The sequence below is a fragment of the Fusarium phalaenopsidis genome (assembly GCF_050370095.1).
Source record: "Fusarium phalaenopsidis strain FUZ10S chromosome Unknown contig_32332, whole genome shotgun sequence".
NCBI classification, from domain to species: domain Eukaryota; kingdom Fungi; phylum Ascomycota; class Sordariomycetes; order Hypocreales; family Nectriaceae; genus Fusarium; species Fusarium phalaenopsidis.
This window is the reverse complement of record NW_028145391.1, coordinates 1,071,201-1,093,485: the sequence shown is the minus strand read 5'-3', so window position 1 is coordinate 1,093,485 and position 22,285 is coordinate 1,071,201. Positions and strand designations below refer to the sequence as shown.

Sequence of the window (22,285 nt, the reverse complement as noted above, 5' to 3'; positions counted from 1 at the left end):
CAAACAATGAATGAATGAATGACAACTTGACAACCCTACAAGCCATGGTTGGGGTTAGGCCGCCACGTCTTGTAGCACAAAGAAAGCCATCCATCGTTAGGTGGGATGATGACGCCCCAAGGTGATGGGGGTTCTTTGTAGTGATGATAGGACAGGAAGAATAAAGAGCACATATTTTTTGCCCTTTTTTCTTTTCTATAACAGGGACCAGATCAAGTAGACATTTTTCTCTCTGGTGGTGGTGTGGGATCTATGCCAACTCAGCAAAAACCACGAGCAGATGACCTGTGGCCTCTGTCTTAATGGCCCTGCTATTAAGCACCCGCCTGCACCTGCCGGCCAGAAACAGAGGCCTTCTGTAAAAAGTAGTGGGCGGTGAGGCCCGGGAACCCGGTGCGGGTGCTTGCATCCCCGGCAGTGATGGATGCCAGATTTAATTTAATCGGGAGACGCATTTATTATTATTATTTTTAATCATTATTTTATTCGATTATTATTTTCGGCGCTTTTTCTTACCGTTATACATATTTTCGGGGCTGAGGCCTTGGACGCCTTGTCCTAGCTTTACTGACCGCTACTACACCCACATTCTACCTATCCACACAAGCTTACCTATCTTTACCGACCCTCTATCAAATAATCTTTTGCAAATTATCTCTCATCAATTAAATTCCATTTTATTTTGTATTTATCCGCTCGGCCAATTTATCCATTACCGTCCAACTCAGATGCTCATGCATCTCGCATGCACGCCATCGTCGCCCGCATGGTAAAGCGTTGACTCACTCACATGCTCCCCCCAGCCATTTTTACTCTTGTTCAAAAACGTCGGTGAGGATGGTCCCTCTTTCAGCTGACGGGCCGTTTCCGCTGTTGAGTGTGTGTGGCGAGGCTGCCTGCTGAGTTGTGCCCACGCAAGCCAGTGATACTCACGAGCTGACTCCTGAGAGAAGACGGTGAAGGACCAAATCTCATGCCCGTCATCTTTTCTTTTCCTTCTTGGTCACGCTTCTCCTCCAACGTCTCAGAGTTCAACAACACAACTCAACACCATGATACCACGCCTGCCCCACGTCAACCGACCCCAATCATCCGCCTCAATTGCCGTGAACCCGGGCTGTCTCAGTTTCAGTCCCCGGCCTTTCAGGGTCCGAGTACTTGTCTCGCACGCCCTGAACTAGATCCCATGATGACTTGACCGTCGGCCCATCGGGGCGTGGTCAAGACGACTCCTTCACAAGAAGAAAGTAAAATTTGTACAAGGCCCATGTGAATACCCTCATCGCGTGAGGTCGCACGTCACCTCGGCTCTAACTTCCCTGTGCTGGTCCCTTCTGCCGGGCCCTTGACCCGTAAAAATCAGGGTCTTGATGCCCAAGATCTTGATTCTCACATGCAATGAGATCTGGCCATGTCATCACCGCCATGATTGTGTCCGTGACTGCCGTGAGTGCCATGACGAATACGTCAGCGTCGCCCATGTCAACGGACAAGACTCTTTTCACATTTTATCCATCAACACTTTATCCATAAGCATATCGTACTTTATCCATCATAAACTCATCCCGAAACGATCTATTCAAATACTCCCCCCTGATTGGCTCTCGTATTCTTCGCTTCCTTTGCGTGCGTAGTAATTTCGCATTCGTCGCATTCAGAGCCGCTGGCCGCGCAACTCCACACTCTGCCACGGATATCAACCAACCAACATCTTCTAATCCGCCGTCAGCTTGCGAATAGCCTCAGCCTTGGCGGCAGTTTGCTCGCTTTCAACCCGACAAGATGCGTGGCCTATGTAATGAACGATGTATATAGATTCATGGCAATGGAGATGTAGATACAGATCAATACCAGATCATCAGCCCAATTTCATAGATCAACCGTGACAACTTGATTCAACCATCAAATCTACCAAAATGGCCGACAAAGAGTCTATATGGATGTACAACCCATCCTTTGCCCTCGCTATAATCGGTACTATCGTATACAGCATCATCTTTCTTGTCATCTCCTACCTCACCCTCATCAAGTACCGAGCTTGGTTCTTCATTGTCGTTGTCATCGGCTCTGCCATCGAGGTCGCCGCCTATATCCTCCGGTCATATTCAGCCAAGAACCAGTCCGAGCTAGTGAGTTATTCATCTGTCTCTCTTCTCTGCTAACATCTTAGGGCCCCTTTGTTAATACCCTCACCTTTACCGTGCTCGCCCCCGTCTTCATTGCAGCCGGCAACTACCTCCTCATCAGCCGTCTCATCCTTGCCGTACTTCCTCCATCGCGGCACCGAATTCTCAAGATCCCGGGTCGACGCCTCACACCCATCTTTGTCGCTTGTGATATCGTCGCCTTCCTCGTCCAGGGCAGCGGCTCTGGCATCGCAAGTTCCGACAACTGGCAGGGTCAGATGGAAAAGATTGGTCGAAACGTCCTCATCGGAGGTCTAGCATTCCAGCTCCTTGCCTTCTCCCTCTTCCTCTGCGTGTTTCGTCGGTTCCACGTCTTGGCGAATCGAATGGCTGTCGATGGTGCCCCTAAAGGCTGGCAAAAGGTGGTATTGGCGGTATATGTATCCAGTTCCCTGATCATGGTAAGTCGCCTGTATTTCTGGCAACATCCCTAACAACGTACACTGACGATAAAGGTCCGCTGCATCTACCGGGTTTGCGAATTCGCCGAAGGAATGAACGGCTACGCGTTCCGAACCGAGTGGCTATTCTGGGTTTTTGAAAGCTTGCCCATGATCGGCGCCATTGGTATCTTTTGCATCTATCACCCAAGCCGCTACCTTGGAAGGGATGGTGCTCGTCGCAAGGCTGTTGGTTCTCAGGACAGCGTTGAATTCGTTGAGAGACGATGAGGGTGATCTGGTAGCGGTTCAAGGATGGCGATCTGATGGGAGTTTAAACTACATCGATGGGATTTTTCCTCTAGGAAGACAATAGGGAGGAGGGTTCGACGGGAGCTTGGTCTGTATCGGAATGCCTACATAGAGTTAGCTTGGCTTGAGTCAGAATAGATAACAATAGACTTGCCCTTCCACCAACGACAAGGTATCCGTCTCGGACAGAGTCGCTGTTCCCCTGCTCAAGAGGAAGGGCTCCCAGACTTCGGCATCTTTATCAAACGAGTAGTTCAGACTCTTGACGAGCTTAACTGGCCACTCTGCATACTCTTGGTACTCAGCGGGGAGTCGCCCCTGAATTTCTTCAATCCACACTTTCGACATGGCCCTTCTACAGTCATAACCATGTCTGCCTATTCCAGTCTTGCCAAACTCGTCGACTGCCTTCTTGCTCATGACAAAGTCGAGAACAAGAGTATGCATAATGACCAGTTGAGAAACATAATTCTGAGGGTCGACAAAGTGGGAAAAGTCGTTACTGGAAAGTTCCCCTAATATGTCATAAAAGAAGGACAGTTCACGATAGCCTGAAAGTCAGCAAGGTCTCGTAAAGGGTGGGATTCATACTTTCTGCCGGGTCTATAGCTGCCAGACTCGCTATCTTCTCCATGTGTGCGAGATAACGCAGCTCTGGGACACTCTTACAAAAGGGTGCAATTCTCCTCACGCTCGCGCAGAACTGGTTTGCAATGAGGGCATCGAGGTAATGTACGGTATCGTCCTGCTGGGCAAGTACCTTTATCTTTTCGTAATAGCTGGATCTCGCAAACGTCTTGAAGATGGTCTGCTCCAGATCCCCCACCCCGTAGCCAACAAGCCAGCCTAATGAATGAGCTTACGTTGACATGGCCAAGGGGAAACTTACAGCCTCTGACCATGGTTAGAAAGTCGGTCATGCCATCGGCCATGTAGGATGACTGAAAGGTCAAGACAAGCATAGCAGCGAACGCAGCTTCACCTCCCGATTTTGAGATGTTGGGTTGCGAGAGATGACTATTGAGCTCCCTGATTGCCGTGACTCGATGTTTCAAGGCAACTTTGTTGTAGTCAGTCGGCGTCAGAAGACCAAGATGTGATGCCCCGAGGCCAAGCATGGCATGTAGTAGAAACTCGTACTTTATCCAGTCAGTACAGATCTAGGGCCTAGCTCTCAACATACCTCGTGCGAAAGCTTGGAGGCCTGTTGCCACACTGTAAATCCATCTATAGGAAGAGGCGGGTACGCTTCGAACAGAAAATGTCGAAAAAAGTTCATGTCGTTAGCATCATACATGGCTGGTGTTGTTCGCAACGGCCGGGCCACGCTGGATGATTGGCTTCGGTTCTGTTTGCCGAGATACTCGCAAGGCAAGCCTAGTCGTTGGCATGGGCCGCATTGGGGAGCTACTTCATCACATTTGACTTTGCGCCTCTTGCAGCAGACGCAACCTGCTCGAGACTTGGTGTGTCCTTTTCTTGGCATTGGCTTTCGCTTGGTCAATGCCATGGACGCGCCAGCGGCAGGGGACCCGACCGAGGGTTCCGACATGACTTTATTATGTCTTTAAAATGGTGAGCCATAAAATGCTACGAGTTGAATCAAGATGTTGAAGTTAACGCCAAGTCAAGTTGGAGGTTGAAGGAAGAAGATCCATGTAAGCAGTTCTGGAATGGGACCAAGTTGCTCCGTGCCGTGCCTCCCAAACGAAATTAATCAGCCTCACTCACTACCCATCACAACCTCAACTCATAACATATTAGAGAACAGCTTCATTTATCCATGGATATCATCTGCTATGGCCTCATAGATTGACAAGCATTCATTCATGGCTCATCTACTCTAAAAGTCGTTCTCGTCTGCCCCCGACACAATCACGTTGTTGACCTTCAACACCATGCGACATAATTGTGTCGCCAGCTGAAGCTGCTGCTTCTTGCCAATCAACGGGTCAATGACAAACGCGTCCTTCATGTCGTTGTTGCCTCGTCCCATGCAGTCAACTCCCAGCTTTCCACGGCCATCAGCGCCAGCCTTGACCTGCTGACTCTTGACCTCGGCGAGAGTAGCAATAGGGTTGAGACCACTGTTCTCGGCCAGGGTCATGGGGACGGTGTCGAGAGCCTCAGAAAAGGCGCGCATGGCGTACTGCTCAAGGCCAGGAGTCTTGACAGCCTCGTCCTCGACAGCCAGAGAGCAGGCAATCTCGGCAGCACCACCACCGTACACAACTCGGTTATCGCGGACAAGGTTTCGCACCACGCAAAGGGCATCGTGCAGAGATCGCTTAGCCTCATCGATAATCTAGTTCCTGTTAGCATACCGCAAGATTCAGCCATCAACATCACATACCATCTTGTTGCTGCCGCGGACAAAGACAGTCACGGCACGGGTGTTGGCACACTCCTCAATAACCAGCATCTTCTCTCGTGTTGTGCCGAAAGACATCTCTCGCACAACGCCGGCAGTGCCCAGCTTCTCCGCGGTAAGATCCTCGAATCGAGGAACTATTCGGCCGTTGGTGGCAATGGCAATCAGCTCAATCTCAGGTCCACCCACCCATCGAACAGCGGGCAGCTCGTTCTGGAGGAGGAGATGGTTGGCCTCATCATCAAAGCCCCACTGGCAGATTGCCAGGTTGGCACCTGTATCCTTGATCTGCTGGATCATCTCGATAAACTTGTCCTTCTCGTAGTTTTGCAGCTTCTTGAACTCCTCGACGCTGGTGATGTCGAGGTGGTGCTTGGTCTTGGGCTTGGGGGGCTCAAAGGCGCAAGTAAGGATGGCAATCTTGGCGTCGTGCACTTCCGAAGGCATCTGGGGGTGAGAGAAGTCCTTGTCGATAATGACACCCTTGACGAGGAGGGTATCCTCGAGGGCACCTCCGACCTTGCCGTCCACCTTGATCAACTCGAAGTCGACGTCTTTTCGCTCGAGGTCGGCAACGGAGAGGACAGCGTCAACAGCGATGTTGGCAAACTGGTCGTGGGCCTTGGACACAATCTTGCTTCCCAGACTGGTTCGTGCAACCTTGACAAGGTTGGCCGTCTCCTCGCGCGAGAACTCGATCGTATCCGAGATCTTGTCAAGCTCAGCAACAGCGATATCGCAGGCCTGGTCGTAACCGTCGGCGATTCGGATGGGGTGGATGCCCTTGTCGATCAGGTCGGCGGCCTGCTCCAGAAGAGCACCAGCGAGGACAACAACACCGGTGGTACCATCACCAATCTCATCATCCTGCGACTTGGACAGCTCAACTAATAGCTTGGCAACGTGGTTGGTAATCTCCATCTGTTGTAGAATGGTGGCACCATCGTTCGTCACGGTAATGTCTCCGTCAGGCGAGATGAGGATCTTGTCGAGTCCACGAGGACCAAGAGAGGTCTTGATAATGTTTGCGACGGTGCGGGCGGCGAGGATGTGGGACTTGACGGCTTCGTTGCCAAACTGGCGCTTCTTCTTCCCCTGACTGAGAGACGTTAGGCGGGCGGTGTTGAGCGGGCTGGCAGACATACTCTCTGACGACGATGAAGGGCCGACCCTGCTCATCCTTCATGACGGCCGCTATTACTGTCAGCTGAGAACCATGGCGAAATGTGGTCTTGCGCAAGTACCGTTCGACACATCCAAATCTGTCCCTCGTTAGCTACCCCTCGCCCCTCGTGTCGTTTGGTGAAAATGTGCGGGACTCACTCAACGAATCCATCTTGACTATGGGTTGTCCACCCGTGGGGAGCTGTATCGGCTATAAAAGAGACGATTACGGCGAAATCAAAAAGTCCCCCGGAATATGGTGACACCCTGGAGCTTCTGTCGCTTTCTTGAAGAGCCCGAATTTTTTGGAAGATTGGGGTTGCCTTGCGTTGCACACCGATCGGACGCGGGGGAAGAAAAGTCCGGTCCGATCAGGGGCTTGTCCAGGCTCTCACCCCGCCACACCAGGCTTCGACGTTCGGTGTGACTTCATTCCACCCCACTACAGCTGTGCCCCGCCATTCGTCGGCATCATCTACGATACTGCAACTTTAACATCCCAACATTGCTCGTCGGAACTCTATTGTATTTCAAAGTTCCTAATTTTGTTGACATAAATAGTCAACTCTTGAGCCTTTCTTCTTTCGAAAAACAACACAACAACAACAACACAACACACAACAACAACAACATCGCAACCACCAACAACAACACCCATCTGACTCGAACGACTCTACACAATGTCCCGCCACCGCATTGTCCACACGTTCAATGCGAACGACATCGTATCCGAATTCGACGGCGATGACTATGAAGAAGAAGAGGATGAACTGAGCCCTGAGGATCGTCAGGCCATGGACAATGGGACTGCCGAAGTCCGCAGAGCGCTTGGAACCGAAGCAAACAAGGTCACCAAGGCTCAGATCGAGGAAGCTCTATGGCATTACTACTACGACGTTGACAAGTCAGTCACGTATCTGATGAAGACATTCATCGCCCCTGCACCAAAGCCAGCCAAGAAAGCCCCAGAAGGTATGTCTGCGTCTTTTTACACTTCACAGCACCTCTTAAGGATTGGAGCAGACCACGGGCGTCTGTCAAATGGATACACCTTGGGCACCGACACTCCACGAGCCAACCCAGTCCCTTCTTGGTATTTCGACGACATGCCATGGTGCAATGTACCCCGAGACCGCCAGACCATCTTCATCGAGCCGGATCGTCCTCGAGGCGGGTTGCTAGGAGGTGCCGAGGAGCCTCCAAAAATGTCAAAGCTTCAAGCTCTCGCAGCTGCGAGGAAGCGTAAGAACGAAGAGAAGAAGGAACACGAAAGAGTAACCAAGGGCATCAAGACGCTCTCTCTTGCCGATCAGAAAGAAAACAAACCACCACGACGTCAAGCCATCAAGCCAGCTACGATCATTCCGGTTGAAAAGCCTGTGGAGCCTGAACCTGAGCCCGTACCCCAGCCTGAGCCAGAACCCGCCAAAGAAGACTTTTACAAGAAGCTTCTCGCCGAAATGCCTATCATACCTCCTCGAGCCCGCCCGTCTGCCTTTGCTCAGACACTCTGTGGATCTGCTCCGGCCAAACCCCAACAACTCGAATTCTTTCCAATGCCATACACACGCTCCCCCTTCTTCAACGCCAAAGCCTTCGCCGAGCCCAGTCCAGATCAGATTGTGCTTGCGGCTCAGGCGAAAGGTTCGAACTTTACAAGGACAAAGTAATGGGCTAATCTAATTCCATTCAGCGGGGAAGAAGCCAGTCAAGGCTCCAGCTGCCAAGAAATCGCAAAAAGAGAAGGACGTTTCTGGGGTTGAAAAGGATGTTGCCGAGCTTAAAATTGTTGAGGCAGCACCACCCAAGAGTAAGGGGCTTGATGTGCTCAAAGAGTTTGAAAATAGTGTCAACAAGAGGAGTATCAGTTTTGTCGTTGTTGGTAAGCTTCTCTCTACATACCTACATGAGCTCTCCTAACGATTCAGGCCACGTCGACGCTGGAAAGAGTACGCTCATGGGCCGGCTATTACTGGAACTCAAGTTTGTCGAAAAGCACACCATTGATCGGTATCGAAAGCAAGCCGAAAAGTCTGGCAAGCAGTCTTTTGCTCTTGCATGGGTCATGGACCAGAGAAGTGAGGAGCGAGAACGCGGCGTGACCATCGACATCGCCACGAACCATTTTGAGACGGAAAAGACAAACTTTACCATTCTCGACGCCCCAGGACATCGAGACTTTGTACCCAACATGATTGCTGGAGCCAGTCAAGCAGACTTTGCCATCCTGGTCATTGATGCAAACACTGGAGCTTACGAAAGGGGTTTGAAGGGACAGACACGAGAGCATGTGTTGCTTCTACGGAGTCTAGGTGTCCAACGACTCGTCATTGCCATCAACAAGTTAGATATGGTTGGATGGTCACAGGAGCGGTTTGATGAGATTACACAGCAAGTCAGTGGTTTCTTGACTGGCCTCGGCTTCCAGAGCAAGAACGTCACCTTTGTTCCAATTTCTGGTCTTAACGGCGACAATCTCGTCCGCCGAACAGAAGACACAGCTGCATCTTGGTACACTGGACCTACCTTGATTGATGCCCTCGAAAATTCGGAGCCCTCAACAACGCGAGCTCTCAAGAAGCCTTTCCGAATGTCCATCTCTGAGGTGTTTCGATCTCAACTGGGCACAACGACGATTGCTGGACGCATTGACTCGGGCTCCATTCAAGTCGGCGATGCTCTTCTAGTGCAACCAAGCGGAGAGGAGGCATACATCAAGTCCATTATGGTGGACTCGGACATGCAAGACTGGGCTGTTGCCGGACAAAGCGTCAGCATCGCCCTGACAAACATCGACCCCATCCACATTCGAGTGGGCGATATGCTCTGCCACACAGCAGACCCAATCAACTGCAGCGACACATTTACCATGAAGGCCATGGCATTTGATCATCTCATGCCAATGCCTGTGGACCTCCACCGGGGGCGTCTGCATTCAGCTGGCCAGATTGTGTCCATCACAGCAACCCTCGACAAGGCGAGCGGAGCAATCATCAAGAAGAAGCCCAGAGTTGTTCGACCTGGTGGTGTTGCGCGAGTTGTCATCAAGCTGGCGGCAAAGGTTCCTCTCGAGCCAGGACAGAGAGTTGTGATACGGAGTGGTGGCGAGACAGTTGCGGCGGGACTATTAGAGTGATCCCAGTAGTTGAATCAAAGTTTGTCAATGTTCCATGCAATTTCTCCAGTGTCGCATCTTAAGGCCGCAAGCAAATAATGCACGAACGTTGAAGTGAGATTAAACATCTCAGCGCCAATGCCAGCCTCTATCTCCTATCACTCCGACTCCTGGGCTGTGGTGTAAGTGAGGGGCAGTGGTGCAGTTGAGGGACGTTGTTCTGGACTATCTACTCGTTCACATTCAACTTTATCACAATAGAGACAAAACGATAGTTTAAGAATACTAGAAATAAATTAAAGAAACGTGCTCATGTATAACTAATCGTACAGAGATCCATTATTACGTCAACCCTTAGTCGAGGAAACCCTTCTTGCCATCACCATCAGCATCCTTGAGGGGGTTCAATCGGTCAATCAGCGAAGGCTTGCGGGCAGTGGTGGTGGTGCCAGCGCTGGAGGTGTTATGCATGTCGACACCAGAGTCGGGTCGAGCCTAGGCATGTTAGTTTCATCATGTCAAGGTAGTCAGGGCACTTACATGAGACTTGGTCATGGGGTCGTTGCTGAGAGCACCAGTCTTGGTCTGGCTGTAGTCGGTACCGGCGGTGGTAGAGCCGAAACCGGTGCCAGCACCAATTCCTGTGGTGCCAGCGCCGACACCAGTGGAGGTGCCAGTAGTCTTGGGGTGAGAAGCAAGGCCACCAGTAGCAGCTCCAGCGGTAGCTCCTCCGGCAGCGGCAGCTCCAAGGCCACGGCTCTTGCGAGACTTGCCAAGGCCACGAGACTCCTCGTCACTAGAGCTGGAAGAGCTGGAGCTGGAGCCACGGCGGTCCTTGTGGCCAAGACCATGGCGGCTCTTGCGAGTAGCGGCAGCGCCAGCAGCGCCAACAGCAGCGCCACCAAGGACGCCCTCAGTGGTTCGGCTCATTCCATGACCCTCCCGGCCAGAGTGAAGACCGGATCCCTCAGCGGTCTGACCAAGGCCAGCTCCCTCTCGACCGTGAGTAAGATTCTCTCCGTAGTTGTCACCGCGGCCGTGCAAGTGCATGCTCTTGTCGGCATCGAGCTGCTCCCTCTGAAGTTCCTTCCTGTAAGGCTTGGGGCAACCCTCAAACTCGGTCAACTTCTGGGCTGCCTTCTCAGCAAGTCCACCTCGTTCAGTGGTGAACTCGTCCAAGGTCTTGGTAGGGAGAACGGAAGTTCCATGGTGCACTGGGGCAGCATGGTGAGTCTCATGAATAGGAATGGTGGTGTGAACGACATGAGGCTGAATGGTCTCCTTCTGGATGACAGGTTGAACATGTTCGTGAACATGGTGATGGATACGCTCGCCAGTTACAACAGGAGCAGTAGTGGAAGAGTGTGTGGTGTTGTGAGTCTCGCTGGTGTCTCTGAACTTGGCAGCCTCTCGGTCGAGAGTGGCACGGGTCTCTTGCTCGTTGCCATGATGGAAAGTCTTGTGCTCGACGGGGATGAGGTTGTGGTGGTGTTGCTCAGGACTGAAAATGTTAGTTTATGAGATTTCACTCATACAAAGTAAGACTTACAGAGTCTCCTTGTGAGTGATGGGCTGGATAGTTGTGTGATGGTGCTCCTGGTGAACCTCCTTATCGAGAGCAGTAGTCACGTTCTCATGTCGATGAGGGCGGACATGCTCCTCGGTGACATGAGGCCGGACATCCTCGTCGACAGTGGTCTTGTGCTTTCCATCGTTGGAGAGGAAGCTAGAGACGGCTTGCTTTGCCTTTTCCATTTTGAATTTGTGTAAGTTGAGTGGTTGTGTTGGTGGTGATTGTGATAGTTGTGACGGTGATGGTGATGATGATGAGATGCAGCAATGGCAGAGGCACAGTCATGATTATATAGCTGTCAGTATGCCTCCGAAGCATCCGCCTCTTCATCATGTCTAGCATCATGGACGTCATCTCTGGAGGTTCAACCAACGGCGGCTGGAAACGTCTTGTTGGAGTGTGGAGACGAAACCATGGAGAGCTCAAGCCGTCCATGTCATCCCGCGATCGTCATTCGATGAAGGCTTAAACCCCTTAGGCCCGATACACATGTTAACGTGCTTGTCGATATCATTGTGGTCATTGCAGCTGAGCGAGACACACGATGGCAGGCATCGACGTCATGGTCCCTGGAATGAGGACCATGAGCTCCGAGAAAGCAACGAGTATGTCTCACCAGCCCGACTCGGCGGGTCAAGCTTCAATCAGCCTCAATCGACGACAGGGACCGGGCTTGAAAATCATCTGCAACCGGAAGGGAGCCGCGAATAGCTTCGCCCGTAAAGGGACAGGACAGCCAAGCAAACAGGAAATGATGCTCCAGTTGGACCAGAGGCTGAGACTAGTTGAGACTGTGTGTTGTTTAGGCATGCGTTAGCGCCAGGTGGCTCTAGTGTAGAGCGTCATCGAGCAGCGGGATACGCAAAGTTCCGTCCTGATCCACGTCGTCGATCCTAGCCGTGGTCTGAGAATCGTGAAGAATGTCATCGGCGGTGAAATCGTCTCGATCGGGTCATGGCATCAGATATGTCTTGATCACGAGATCGAAGAATGAAGACGGGAAGGTGCATCCGAAGGAAGGAGTCATCGTGAGGCATCAAGACAAGACATGTCGACACTCCTCTCTCTCGCATCATCAATCGTTCAATTTCCATGGCAGAGCGTCTCAGAAGCATCAAGAAACGGGCATCTCGTCTCTTTCATAGAGACCATGCACCAAATCTGTCAGAGGGAGCAATTCCTCCAAACAAGGACAGCAGCGCGGATGCCTCTGTGAAGCCTCGCCATCAGAAGTCATTGAGTCTTTTGAGCAGAAAATCCAAGTCTGACCAGACGGAACCACCTCCACGCGATGACTTCCTAGCTCATCCAGCCGTCCACCCTCTGGCTGCTGATCCAGCTCCACGGACTCCCAGGCTGGAAAGGCCGAATCCCGGTTTGGACTTTGCACCACCTGTTGAGACCCGATCTCATCACAGCTCCAAGGCTAGCGATGCTTCATCCCGTCTAGCTGTACAGCAGACCGATCGAGAGAGGAGGCTTAGTCACTCGGCAGACCCAGAAGATCTCCATGACCGACTATCGCGGCTAGCAATAACTCAAGAGACGGATCCTCCTACTACAAGGCATTTGCTCCAGGATTCCGACATGACCCAAGAAGCGCAGTACGAGCTTGTAAACGACCAGGTTCTTGCAGCCACCGGCGGCGAAGCAGGTTTCCGTCTGCAAAACACCGTCGACATTGATCATACAGTTCACCCACGAACCCCAGTCGTCCACGAACAGATCAAGCCTCATGTCCACACCATTTATGAGCCAAAGCGTACACGCTCCATCCATCACCACGAGCACAGGACATATATCCAACCAATCGCTGACCCGGATCCCACGATCCTGCCTGAGCAGCACTGGCTCCAGACTGAGACCGGCGAAATGTACAGGATCCCAGATGAACTTGGAAGGAAGATGATGTAAAACGGTGGCGTTTCAGTTAGATACAAGCAAGCGAGTGGCATTTACAATGGAGATAGTCTACAATACAAGCTTCTTGGCTTTAACATTAACGGTTTCCTGTCATGCTCTAGGGTAACGCCCAACTACCGCCTGGGCACTATCTTGTAAATGCTGCGGTGGCCTATCAGAAATGACAACTCATGCACGGCATGCTGCAGGGGATTCCTAGCGTCTCGCACAAACGGCAGCTCCTGACAAATATATTAATCAATTGGCTGGGCCTTAGAGCTGACACTTGGCAATATTAAGGACGTCGAGATCCTCCTGGTCTGGTCTGCTTGTCCAAAAGGACACTTTCGGTAGCTAGGCTCCGAGCCCCACCGCTCTGGAATATTCTACTAGGTGGTTGAAGAGGACACTTTGCGATAGACTTGACGGCTTCTAAGAGGCGGAATTGGGCATCACATTGCCTCAATTGCCAGACCAGGACCTAATCGAGGCAACGCTTACATGAGTCACAATCACCACGTACACGATAGAAGACGATAGAATGCCTAGTAACTTTGTTGCAACTGTTTGAAGCTCTCAGTGGTGGCGTTTTGCGCGGTGACCAACCCCTGCCTCTGGAATAAAGCCGCCGGAGGTGTGTGTCAGGGGTCACAGCCTTGCCCAGCAGACACTGTCCCCGGCTTTCACAAGAAGTCGCTCACAGCCAATAGCTCCGCGTCTCGGTACATGAGATGGCGGCAATGCACAGTGCACAACCCCCCGGCGTCTCCACAGCCCGTGGACAGGACCCCTGTCACGTGGGGCCGCGGATGATGTGAAATCTGGCCTCTTGTGCAATCTGGACACCTTAACTTTTTTGGGGCACCAGAGTTCATAAGTTGTCGGCTTTCCCACTCAATCCCGCTTCTTTCCAACACCATCACCAAGATACCCTTTCACCTCCATACCAAGTGATCGCAGGGCTGTCTGTCGACTTGAGCCTTTGCTTTGCATTCCGGTTCATACTTGTTCTTTCCTTTTCCCAACCCCGTCTTGGTTGCGACGACAAGCAGCTACACAGAGCATCATGGCTCGCTCAAGGAGCTCAATGGCCCTTGGCCTGGGACTCCTTTGTTGGATCGCCCTCCTCTTCTCTCCTCTGGCCTTTGTGCAGACTGCTCAGGCCGACGAGATTGACAACTACGGAACCGTTATTGGCATTGTACGTTGCTCTGCCTAATTCTTTGCGACCCCGCTAACCGGTCAGGATCTGGGAACCACATACAGCTGTGTCGGTGTGATGCAGAAGGGCAAGGTCGAGATTCTCGTCAACGATCAGGGTAACCGAATCACTCCCTCATACGTCGCCTTTACCGAGGACGAGCGTCTCGTCGGTGACGCCGCCAAGAACCAGGCCGCCGCTAACCCCACCAATACCATCTACGACATCAAGTATGTTCCTCGACCCAATTACAATCCAAACAGCTGCTAACTGTTTAGGCGTCTTATCGGTCGCAAGTTCGACGAGAAGGAGCTCCAGAACGATCTCAAGCACTTCCCCTACAAGGTTATCAACAAGGATGGCCGACCCGTCGTTCAGGTCCAGGTCGATGGTGCCAAGAAGCAGTTCACTCCCGAGGAGATTTCTGCCATGGTCCTTGGCAAGATGAAGGAGACCGCCGAGGGCTACCTGGGCAAGAAGGTCACCCACGCCGTCGTCACTGTTCCCGCCTACTTCAACGTGAGTATTCTCGCTCTAATGGCTAGTAGCAAGCTAACAGCTCCCAGGACAACCAGCGACAGGCCACCAAGGATGCCGGTATCATTGCCGGTCTCAACGTCCTCCGAATCGTCAACGAGCCCACCGCCGCCGCCATCGCCTACGGTCTGGACAAGACTGACGGTGAGCGCCAGATCATTGTCTACGATCTTGGTGGTGGTACCTTCGATGTCTCTCTCCTGTCCATCGATGATGGTATCTTCGAGGTCCTGGCTACCGCTGGTGACACCCATCTTGGTGGTGAGGATTTCGACCAGCGTGTCATCAACTACTTCGCCAAGAGCTACAACAAGAAGAACAACGTCGACATCACCAAGGACCTCAAGGCCATGGGCAAGCTCAAGCGTGAGGCCGAGAAGGCCAAGCGTACCCTTTCTTCTCAGCTCAGCACTCGCATTGAGATCGAGGCCTTCTTCGAGGGCAACGACTTCTCCGAGACCCTGACCCGCGCCAAGTTCGAGGAGCTCAACATTGACCTCTTCAAGAAGACCATGAAGCCTGTTGAGCAGGTTCTCAAGGACGCCAAGCTCAAGAAGACCGACGTCGATGACATCGTCCTCGTTGGTGGTTCTACCCGTATCCCCAAGGTTCAGCAGCTCATCGAGGAGTACTTCGGTGGCAAGAAGGCCTCCAAGGGTATCAACCCCGATGAGGCTGTCGCTTTCGGTGCCGCTGTTCAGGCTGGTGTTCTTTCCGGTGAGGAGGGTACTTCCGGTGTCGTCCTCATGGACGTCAACCCCCTGACCCTCGGTATTGAGACCACCGGCGGAGTCATGACCAAGCTGATTCCCCGCAACACTGCCATCCCCACCCGCAAGAGCCAGATCTTCTCTACTGCCGCTGATAACCAGCCCGTCGTCCTGATCCAGGTCTACGAGGGTGAGCGATCTCTTACCAAGGATAACAACATCCTCGGCAAGTTCGAGCTTACCGGTATCCCTCCCGCTCCCCGTGGCGTTCCTCAGATCGAGGTTTCTTTCGAGCTCGACGCCAACGGTATCCTCAAGGTGTCTGCCCACGACAAGGGCACTGGCAAGCAGGAGTCCATCACCATCACCAACGACAAGGGCCGTCTGACCCAGGAGGAGATTGAGCGCATGGTCGCCGAGGCTGAGAAGTACGCCGAGGAGGACAAGGCCACCCGTGAGCGCATCGAGGCCCGAAACGGCCTTGAGAACTACGCCTTCTCTCTCAAGAACCAGCTCGCCGACGAGGAGGGTCTTGGTGGCAAGATTGACGAGGAGGACAAGGAGACTGTAAGTGACCCTGACTATCATACAAGACCACAAGCTAACTTGCCCAGATCCTCGACGCTGTCAAGGAGACTACCGAGTGGCTCGAGGAGCACGGCGCTGACGCCACCGCCGAGGACTTTGAGGAGCAGAAGGAGAAGCTGTCCAACGTCGCCTACCCCATCACCTCCAAGATGTACCAGGGTGCTGGTGGCGAGCAGCAGGAGGACTCTTCCTTCCACGATGAGCTTTAAATGCATAGACAGGTTAGGGAAAAGAACGTAATTGCTCATTTTGATTGCTCATTTCGGTGTTTAAGTGGTGATGGGTGCGCAGGAAGTAAAGTAGATAGCGCAACGCCTTGATTTGACCACACCACACCTTTGACCTGTTGCCGTGAGTTCTGTGTTGTGATGTCCCGTGTGTCGTTTCGTGTGAAAGACCCTGTCTATAAATCGAAGGCCTGAGTGCCAAGCTCTCTGTGCCCCTGGTATATCGACCTGTCAATAACTCTGCATCGAATTGACAATACGACATGCCTGAAAGTCAGTGTGGCCCGTAGACTACTACCTAGTTGTTAACCAGTCTATTAGAGATGTGGAGTCGGTAGTTCCTATGTTGCCGCTCCTATGTTGCCGTTCCTATGCTGCCGCTCCGAGTTAATATGTCGACGAGTTGTCAACGTGCCCAATACCTATGCCGAGCCAACACACGTTGGTGTTGGCGTTTGTTCCCATGCCTTCAATATTAGAGAGGTCGATCCGTTTATGACATATTGCTACCGCCCAGGCCTTTTCCCCGTTCGGGAGTTAGAGGTTCACTGACAGCTGGTGACGGCCGGCAACTGGCCGCCAGTGCTGGCGCAGCCCTGCAACACCGAGAAACTCATGATGCGTTGTAGCTGCCACCAGCTGGCAGAATTCAGGCATGCTGCACTATATCTTACTCGTTTTTCTCTATCCTCTCCTCCTCCTCTTCTCCTCTCCTCATCTTCTGTGCTCAGCAGAATCGTGCTCGGTACAATCAATCCTTTGCGCTTTCATCTTCACTCTGTGTTTTCATCGCACAACCTCACCACACACACGCAAGCCCCCTTCACCCACTCACCATGACTGCTCCGGGTTCCGACTTTCTCGACTCCCTGAGCCACCTGTTCAGCGAGGCTGGATCTGGAGGCCGTGATGGGAAGATCGAGTTTGCGCATCTCCGTGCCACTCTCATCAAGTTCGTCTCCGCCTGCGGCCGCATGACTGCCGCCAAAGCGCGTGCGAGCCACAACCTCAAGTTCATCGATGGCAGCGAGCCACAGACCCTCTTGGCCCTGCCCCCAGGCAAGCTCCGCATCGACGACAAGAAGCGCATCGAGCTCGATGCTACCACCACCGGAGACGAGTTTATCGAGATCCTCCGCGACCTGATCACCAAGCAGGTTTCTCCCCGCCGAAGCCCCCGAGGCCGCAAGAACACTAGCCCAGTGCAAACCCCTCCCGGAAGCCCCAAGGGCAAGGCCCAGCAGCGTGCCGAGGCCGCCCAGAAGAACAAGAAGAAGACGGTTCGAATCAAGTTGCGACGCAGCGGAGAGCGATCGGGCACTGATGAAAAGGCACAGAAGACTCAGACTCAGGCTCAGACCAAGCAGACCGAAACTGCCAAAGAATCGCGCCCCGTCATCAGCCAGGAGGCCCTCGCTTGGCTCGTCCCCAAGCTTGCTCAGCTCTCTTCCAAGTCTGCTGAGCTCGTTCCCAAGCCTGCTCAGCCCGTTCCCAAGTCTGTTCAGTCTGGCCTCAAGCATGCTCAGCCCGCTCCCAAGCCCGCTCCTACCCACAACCTGCCGGGTCCTATGGATCTAGATGCCAACGATGATGACGACTCCAGCGAGGGGTTTGCTTCGAGCGAAAGTTCTGACACCTCTAGCTCCGAGGACCAGTCCATCACCTACTCCGACAACGGAGACGCCCAGATGGGGGATGCCGTTATCCCCAAGGTTGAAGAGGCCGCGAATGCATGGCCCGCTCAGCGCCGACCTCACATCAGCGAGGTGACTGCCGTCGTTGCCCAGTTTGATGGCAATGAAGTGGCGAACTTCAAGGCCAAGGTGTGCGACATGCTGGCCCGAATCGAAGCGGACGCTACCGAAGAAGAAATCGAAGCCGCCCTGAAGCGTCTCGAACAGGCAGTCATCAAGACCAAGGCAGAGCGCCAGTTCATCCCCGACCGAACCTGGCAGAAGTACCACACCAAGCTCGTCAAGGATGCCAAGAAGGGCTGGTTCGAGAAGAACTGGGACGACAGAATCTGGAGAATCGGCAAGATCTGCTACCTCAAGGAAGAAGAGGCCGTCATGGTTGACCGCAACTGGGACCGCCTCCGCGCTGCTGCCAAGATGTGCGCCATCCTCACCGACATGACCGCGCCTCCCCAGGAGCCCAACAAGAGCGCTTCTATCGACAAGTGGCTGGCCGAGAAGCTCGACAGCATCACCTTCCTCAAGAAGGCCCTCGACTGCCGGGAGCATTACTCGGCCATCTGCGGTTTTTGAGGGATTGAGAGAAGTGATTGGACTGGAAGACGAAGTCGATGGAACGAGGTTCAAAAAGGTGAATGGAAGCCATGGCGATGGGATTGGCGATGTGGCTCAGGATAGTGGGACTCGGGATAATGGGACACTTGCTTTGAGGAAATGAGGACATGCGTAGATACCCTGTACAATTAACATCATGAATCATTTTGAAACTTTTCATGAAGTTGATGCCATGTGAGGTTGTGAGCGTTGACTTCCATTGCGGAGGAGTGGCCAGCATTCACGTGACTTCGCGTGCTGACTTTGCGACGCGAAGGGCAGTCGCGTCAGCCCATGACGACATTGACTGCTCTTTGTTTGATAAGCCATCTCGATATTGGACATTGATCTTTCGACAAGTCCTCAATAATTGTTTTGTATTCCATTCGCTGCAATGCCTCCCAAGCGCTCTGCTGAGGCAGTTCGCCGAAGCTCCCGACGCACCTCCAACAAAAGCCAGTACTTTGAGGCCAGCGAGACGGAAGAAAGCGATCCGCCCCCGAAGAAGAGACGCGGAAGACCTCCCAAGGAGCAGGCCAAGAGGGAACCATCAGAGGATGTCTATGAAGAGGAGCCGGTGAAGGAACCAGAAGAGGAGAATGACGATGACGACGACGAAGATGACGAGGATGCTCCCCCAAAAGTCACCATCATCCCGCTCGAGAAGTTGAGGGATACGGATGGAGTGGACTATGAGGACTTCAAGGTACACAAGAATACAATGCTATTCTTGCGCGACTTGAAGGCAAACAACAAAAGGCCGTGGTTAAAGTGTGAGCACACCACACCATCAGACCAAAGACATGGCTGACTTGCATAGCGCACGATGGAGAGTACAGGCGAGCGCTAAAGGACTGGAACTCCTTTGTCGAGCGTACATCAGAATCCATCATTGATGCTGATGAGACTATTCCCGAACTCCCGGTTAAGGACCTCACGTTTCGCATCCATAGGGATATCCGCTTCAGCAAGGATCCAACACCCTACAAGGTCTGAAGACCCCCGGGTGTTTGTGACCTAAGCTTACAGATCGCAGCCTCACTTCTCCGCCGCATGGTCTCGCACAGGTCGCAAGGGCCCATACGCCTGCTACTACATCCACTGCGAACCGAAAAAGTCCTTCATCGGCGGTGGCCTCTGGTGTCCTGACGCTGGTCAGATTCAGAAGCTCCGCGCCAGTATCGACGAGCGGCCGAACCGATGGCGTCGGGTTCTCAACGATCAAGATTTGAAGCGGGTTTTCCTGCCCAAGGCTGCGTCAAAGAGTGATCCAGAGTCTGCGTTGCTGGCGTTTGCTGAAAAGAACAAGTCAAATGCGCTCAAGACGAAACCAAAAGGCTTTGTCGCTGAGCACCGTGATATTGAACTGTTGAAGTTGAGAAACTTTACTATTGGGACCCAGATTGATGATTACATTCTCTCTGCCGACGACGCACAGGAGAAGATTAGCGATATTATCCGTCCGATGGTTGGATACGTGAGTTGTTCTGTCTGATAGAAGCCAGCAGCTAACAGCGTCAGATTACCTTTTTAAATAGCATCGTCATGCCGGATCCAGGTGCCGACGATGATAGCGACGACGATGGCGATGATGATGGTGATGGCGACGGTGAAGACAATGGCAGCGATGGCAGTGACAGTGAATGATATTCTGGTTGTACAACTTGGCTATTTTATTAAGCCTATATAATTGACATTTCTATAGTCTAGCACATATCGAACAAGGCCACGCTGGGATCGTGGTCGCTAACCTCGCCCGCCGTATCCTGCCAAGTGTTGATGTGCAGATGCTCATACTTAACGCCGTGGCGCAGTTCCTTGCTGATAAACATGTGGTCAAGCGCCTGGCAGTTGGAGTCAAAGAGATATGTGTATCGCTCAGTCTCAGGGATCTTGGCAGCATCGTCAAGATCAACGAGGCCAGACTGCTTGACAAAGGTTCGGATTGGCGCAACTTGGGCGAACTCGTTAAAGTCACCAGCAGCAATGATATGCGCCTTGCGGTCCTTCTCGAGGATCTGGGCAATAAAGTCCTACAAATGTTAGCCGAATCCGAAGCATGGACACATCAACTTACAGCAGTGACTTGGGCTTGCTGTGTGCGCTTCTCGACGCCCTTGTTGACAGGAGTACGGGGGTCACCATGGATCGAAGTCGAACCACCCTTGCTGCCAAAGTGCACGTTGACGGTGAAGAAAGGCTTCTGGGTTCCCTTGACAGGCTTCCACATGGCAACAAGGGGCTTACGGCTGTCGTCCCAAGCAGCGTTTGCGGGATCAATGCGGCCAGGGTTGTACTTGAGGGTAGGGCCGTCGAGCACCTCGTTGGCAGCATCGGAAGCTCCAGCGTTGGGCTTGACGAGCTCGACAACGTCCGGTCGGTACAAGAATGCTGTGCGAATGTTGCCACCAGGCTGACCACCGTCCTTGTTGTTCACGGGATCGACCTCAGTCCAGGCGTACTCGATACCGCTGGTTGCCTCAATACCATCGGCCAGGGCCGCCAGTGTCAGGTTGGCAGAAACAACACCGTCATTGGTGGCACCCGAGTTGTCCTGAACCTCCTGCAGGAAGATCAAGTCAGGAGTGCGCAACTTGTTGACGATCTGCTCAATAACGAGAGGCAGGTGAGTCGACTGGGGGTTAAGGTTCTCAGTGTTGTAGTCGGCGACAGAGATACCCTTGCAAGAGCCCTTGCTGGTGAAGCTAACGGCAGGGTGCTCGGCATCGGAGCGCTTCTGAGGCTTGGTGGCAGTCAGAGGAAGAATGCGATAGAAGCCAAAGGCGTAGGTGACAACACCGGTGATTTCTCCGATGTAGTCACCGAGCTTGGTGTCGTCGGCATTCTTGGTACCATCAAGGGGCGAGCCAATGGTGATGGCCTCGGGGTTGGCATCTACATAGTCAGTTCTGCATCCGTTTCAATAGTCATCATCTCACATACCACGGTCAAGCATGGTCAAACCACCATGTCGGTTCAAACCAGAGACCTTCCAGTCGCCCCTGACCCAGAAATCACCATAGTTGTTGGGTCGGCTGATGGCATAGGCACCACGAACGGTGACAAGCTCACCCGAGAGGCTCTCCCAAAAGTCCAGACCGTAGGTGTTGGGCTGCAGCTTGGGGTTCACCTCGGAAATGCGGCTCTCAGCATTGGGCACGCCAAAGATATCACCATCATCCAGCTTGGAAAAGTGCTTCCGCGGAGGCTGAGGCGTGTCCTTGCCAATGATCTTGGGCTTGAACTCGTTGTCGGACGACTTGACGACAATATTTCGAGGAGAGGTGATTTCCGTGAGGTAGATGTAGTCATTGTTGGACCTGGCTTCCATGTTAATGACACTCATTCACCTGCAGCGCATTAGTCTTACCTGTACTCCTCAACGAGGCCATCGAGAGTCACAATGTCTCCAACGGCAACCTTGCTAACAGCCGACCTGCCAAAGACGTACAAGCCCTCGGATGTGACAGAGCTGCGGTCAGGCTTGGTGGATCGCAGGTAGAAGCCCGAGCTACCAACAGCCGTGACGAGACCCTCGACATCGGTGACATTCTTCCCATTGTACGACGAAAGGTACTGGTTGCCATTGATCTCAGCAATGGTCAAGGCGGCGGCCAATGGCCCGAAAAGGGAAGTGAGAAGGTACTGGAGCTTCATGGTTCGGGTTCACAGCTGCGGTGCCGCTGAGTCGACATGATGGTTATCTGCTGGGCGACGTAGGTATTTGTACA

General features: G+C 52.8%; 9 protein-coding genes across 9 annotated transcripts; 6 read left to right on the top strand and 3 right to left on the bottom strand.

Annotated features, from left to right (window-relative positions):
• Positions 1-1,916: 1,916 nt before the first annotated feature.
• On the top strand, positions 1,917-2,857 carry LRP88_13349 (RTA1 domain-containing protein; the record flags this gene model as incomplete). The annotated part of the gene is made up of 3 exons (XM_083249724.1): positions 1,917-2,078; positions 2,171-2,587; positions 2,642-2,857. The coding sequence occupies 3 exons, from the start codon at positions 1,917-1,919 to the stop codon at positions 2,855-2,857; spliced, it is 795 nt and encodes a 264-aa protein (XP_083094058.1).
• A 1,864-nt stretch (positions 2,858-4,721) lies between these two features.
• LRP88_13348 (chaperonin-containing T-complex subunit CCT5 domain-containing protein) lies at positions 4,722-6,585 on the bottom strand (the record flags this gene model as incomplete). Its single annotated transcript, XM_083249723.1, has 6 exons — positions 4,722-5,171; positions 5,223-6,211; positions 6,307-6,344; positions 6,395-6,443; positions 6,494-6,511; positions 6,573-6,585. 6 exons carry the CDS (start codon positions 6,583-6,585, stop codon positions 4,722-4,724), a joined length of 1,557 nt encoding a protein of 518 aa, XP_083094057.1.
• A 508-nt stretch (positions 6,586-7,093) lies between these two features.
• On the top strand, positions 7,094-9,549 carry LRP88_13347 (P-loop containing nucleoside triphosphate hydrolase protein; the record flags this gene model as incomplete). The annotated part of the gene is made up of 4 exons (XM_083249722.1): positions 7,094-7,385; positions 7,437-8,057; positions 8,107-8,274; positions 8,342-9,549. The coding sequence occupies 4 exons, from the start codon at positions 7,094-7,096 to the stop codon at positions 9,547-9,549; spliced, it is 2,289 nt and encodes a 762-aa protein (XP_083094056.1).
• Positions 9,550-9,882: 333 nt separating this feature from the next.
• On the bottom strand, positions 9,883-11,283 carry LRP88_13346 (uncharacterized protein; the record flags this gene model as incomplete). The annotated part of the gene is made up of 3 exons (XM_083249721.1): positions 9,883-9,982; positions 10,076-11,029; positions 11,078-11,283. 3 exons carry the CDS (start codon positions 11,281-11,283, stop codon positions 9,883-9,885), a joined length of 1,260 nt encoding a protein of 419 aa, XP_083094055.1.
• Positions 11,284-12,262: 979 nt separating this feature from the next.
• On the top strand, positions 12,263-13,015 carry LRP88_13345 (uncharacterized protein; the record flags this gene model as incomplete). The annotated part of the gene is made up of 1 exon (XM_083249720.1): positions 12,263-13,015. The coding sequence occupies one exon, from the start codon at positions 12,263-12,265 to the stop codon at positions 13,013-13,015; it is 753 nt and encodes a 250-aa protein (XP_083094054.1).
• A 1,054-nt stretch (positions 13,016-14,069) lies between these two features.
• On the top strand, positions 14,070-16,248 carry LRP88_13344 (Hsp70 family ATPase KAR2; the record flags this gene model as incomplete). Its single annotated transcript, XM_083249719.1, has 5 exons — positions 14,070-14,192; positions 14,250-14,434; positions 14,483-14,723; positions 14,771-16,018; positions 16,066-16,248. The coding sequence occupies 5 exons, from the start codon at positions 14,070-14,072 to the stop codon at positions 16,246-16,248; spliced, it is 1,980 nt and encodes a 659-aa protein (XP_083094053.1).
• Positions 16,249-17,102: 854 nt separating this feature from the next.
• On the top strand, positions 17,103-18,533 carry LRP88_13343 (uncharacterized protein; the record flags this gene model as incomplete). The annotated part of the gene is made up of 1 exon (XM_083249718.1): positions 17,103-18,533. The coding sequence occupies one exon, from the start codon at positions 17,103-17,105 to the stop codon at positions 18,531-18,533; it is 1,431 nt and encodes a 476-aa protein (XP_083094052.1).
• Positions 18,534-18,948: 415 nt separating this feature from the next.
• On the top strand, positions 18,949-20,201 carry LRP88_13342 (DUF2461 domain-containing protein; the record flags this gene model as incomplete). The annotated part of the gene is made up of 3 exons (XM_083249717.1): positions 18,949-19,260; positions 19,591-20,022; positions 20,076-20,201. The coding sequence occupies 3 exons, from the start codon at positions 18,949-18,951 to the stop codon at positions 20,199-20,201; spliced, it is 870 nt and encodes a 289-aa protein (XP_083094051.1).
• Positions 20,202-20,260: 59 nt separating this feature from the next.
• On the bottom strand, positions 20,261-22,211 carry LRP88_13341 (Endonuclease/exonuclease/phosphatase; the record flags this gene model as incomplete). The annotated part of the gene is made up of 4 exons (XM_083249716.1): positions 20,261-20,587; positions 20,641-21,449; positions 21,501-21,874; positions 21,925-22,211. The coding sequence occupies 4 exons, from the start codon at positions 22,209-22,211 to the stop codon at positions 20,261-20,263; spliced, it is 1,797 nt and encodes a 598-aa protein (XP_083094050.1).
• Positions 22,212-22,285: the final 74 nt, after the last annotated feature.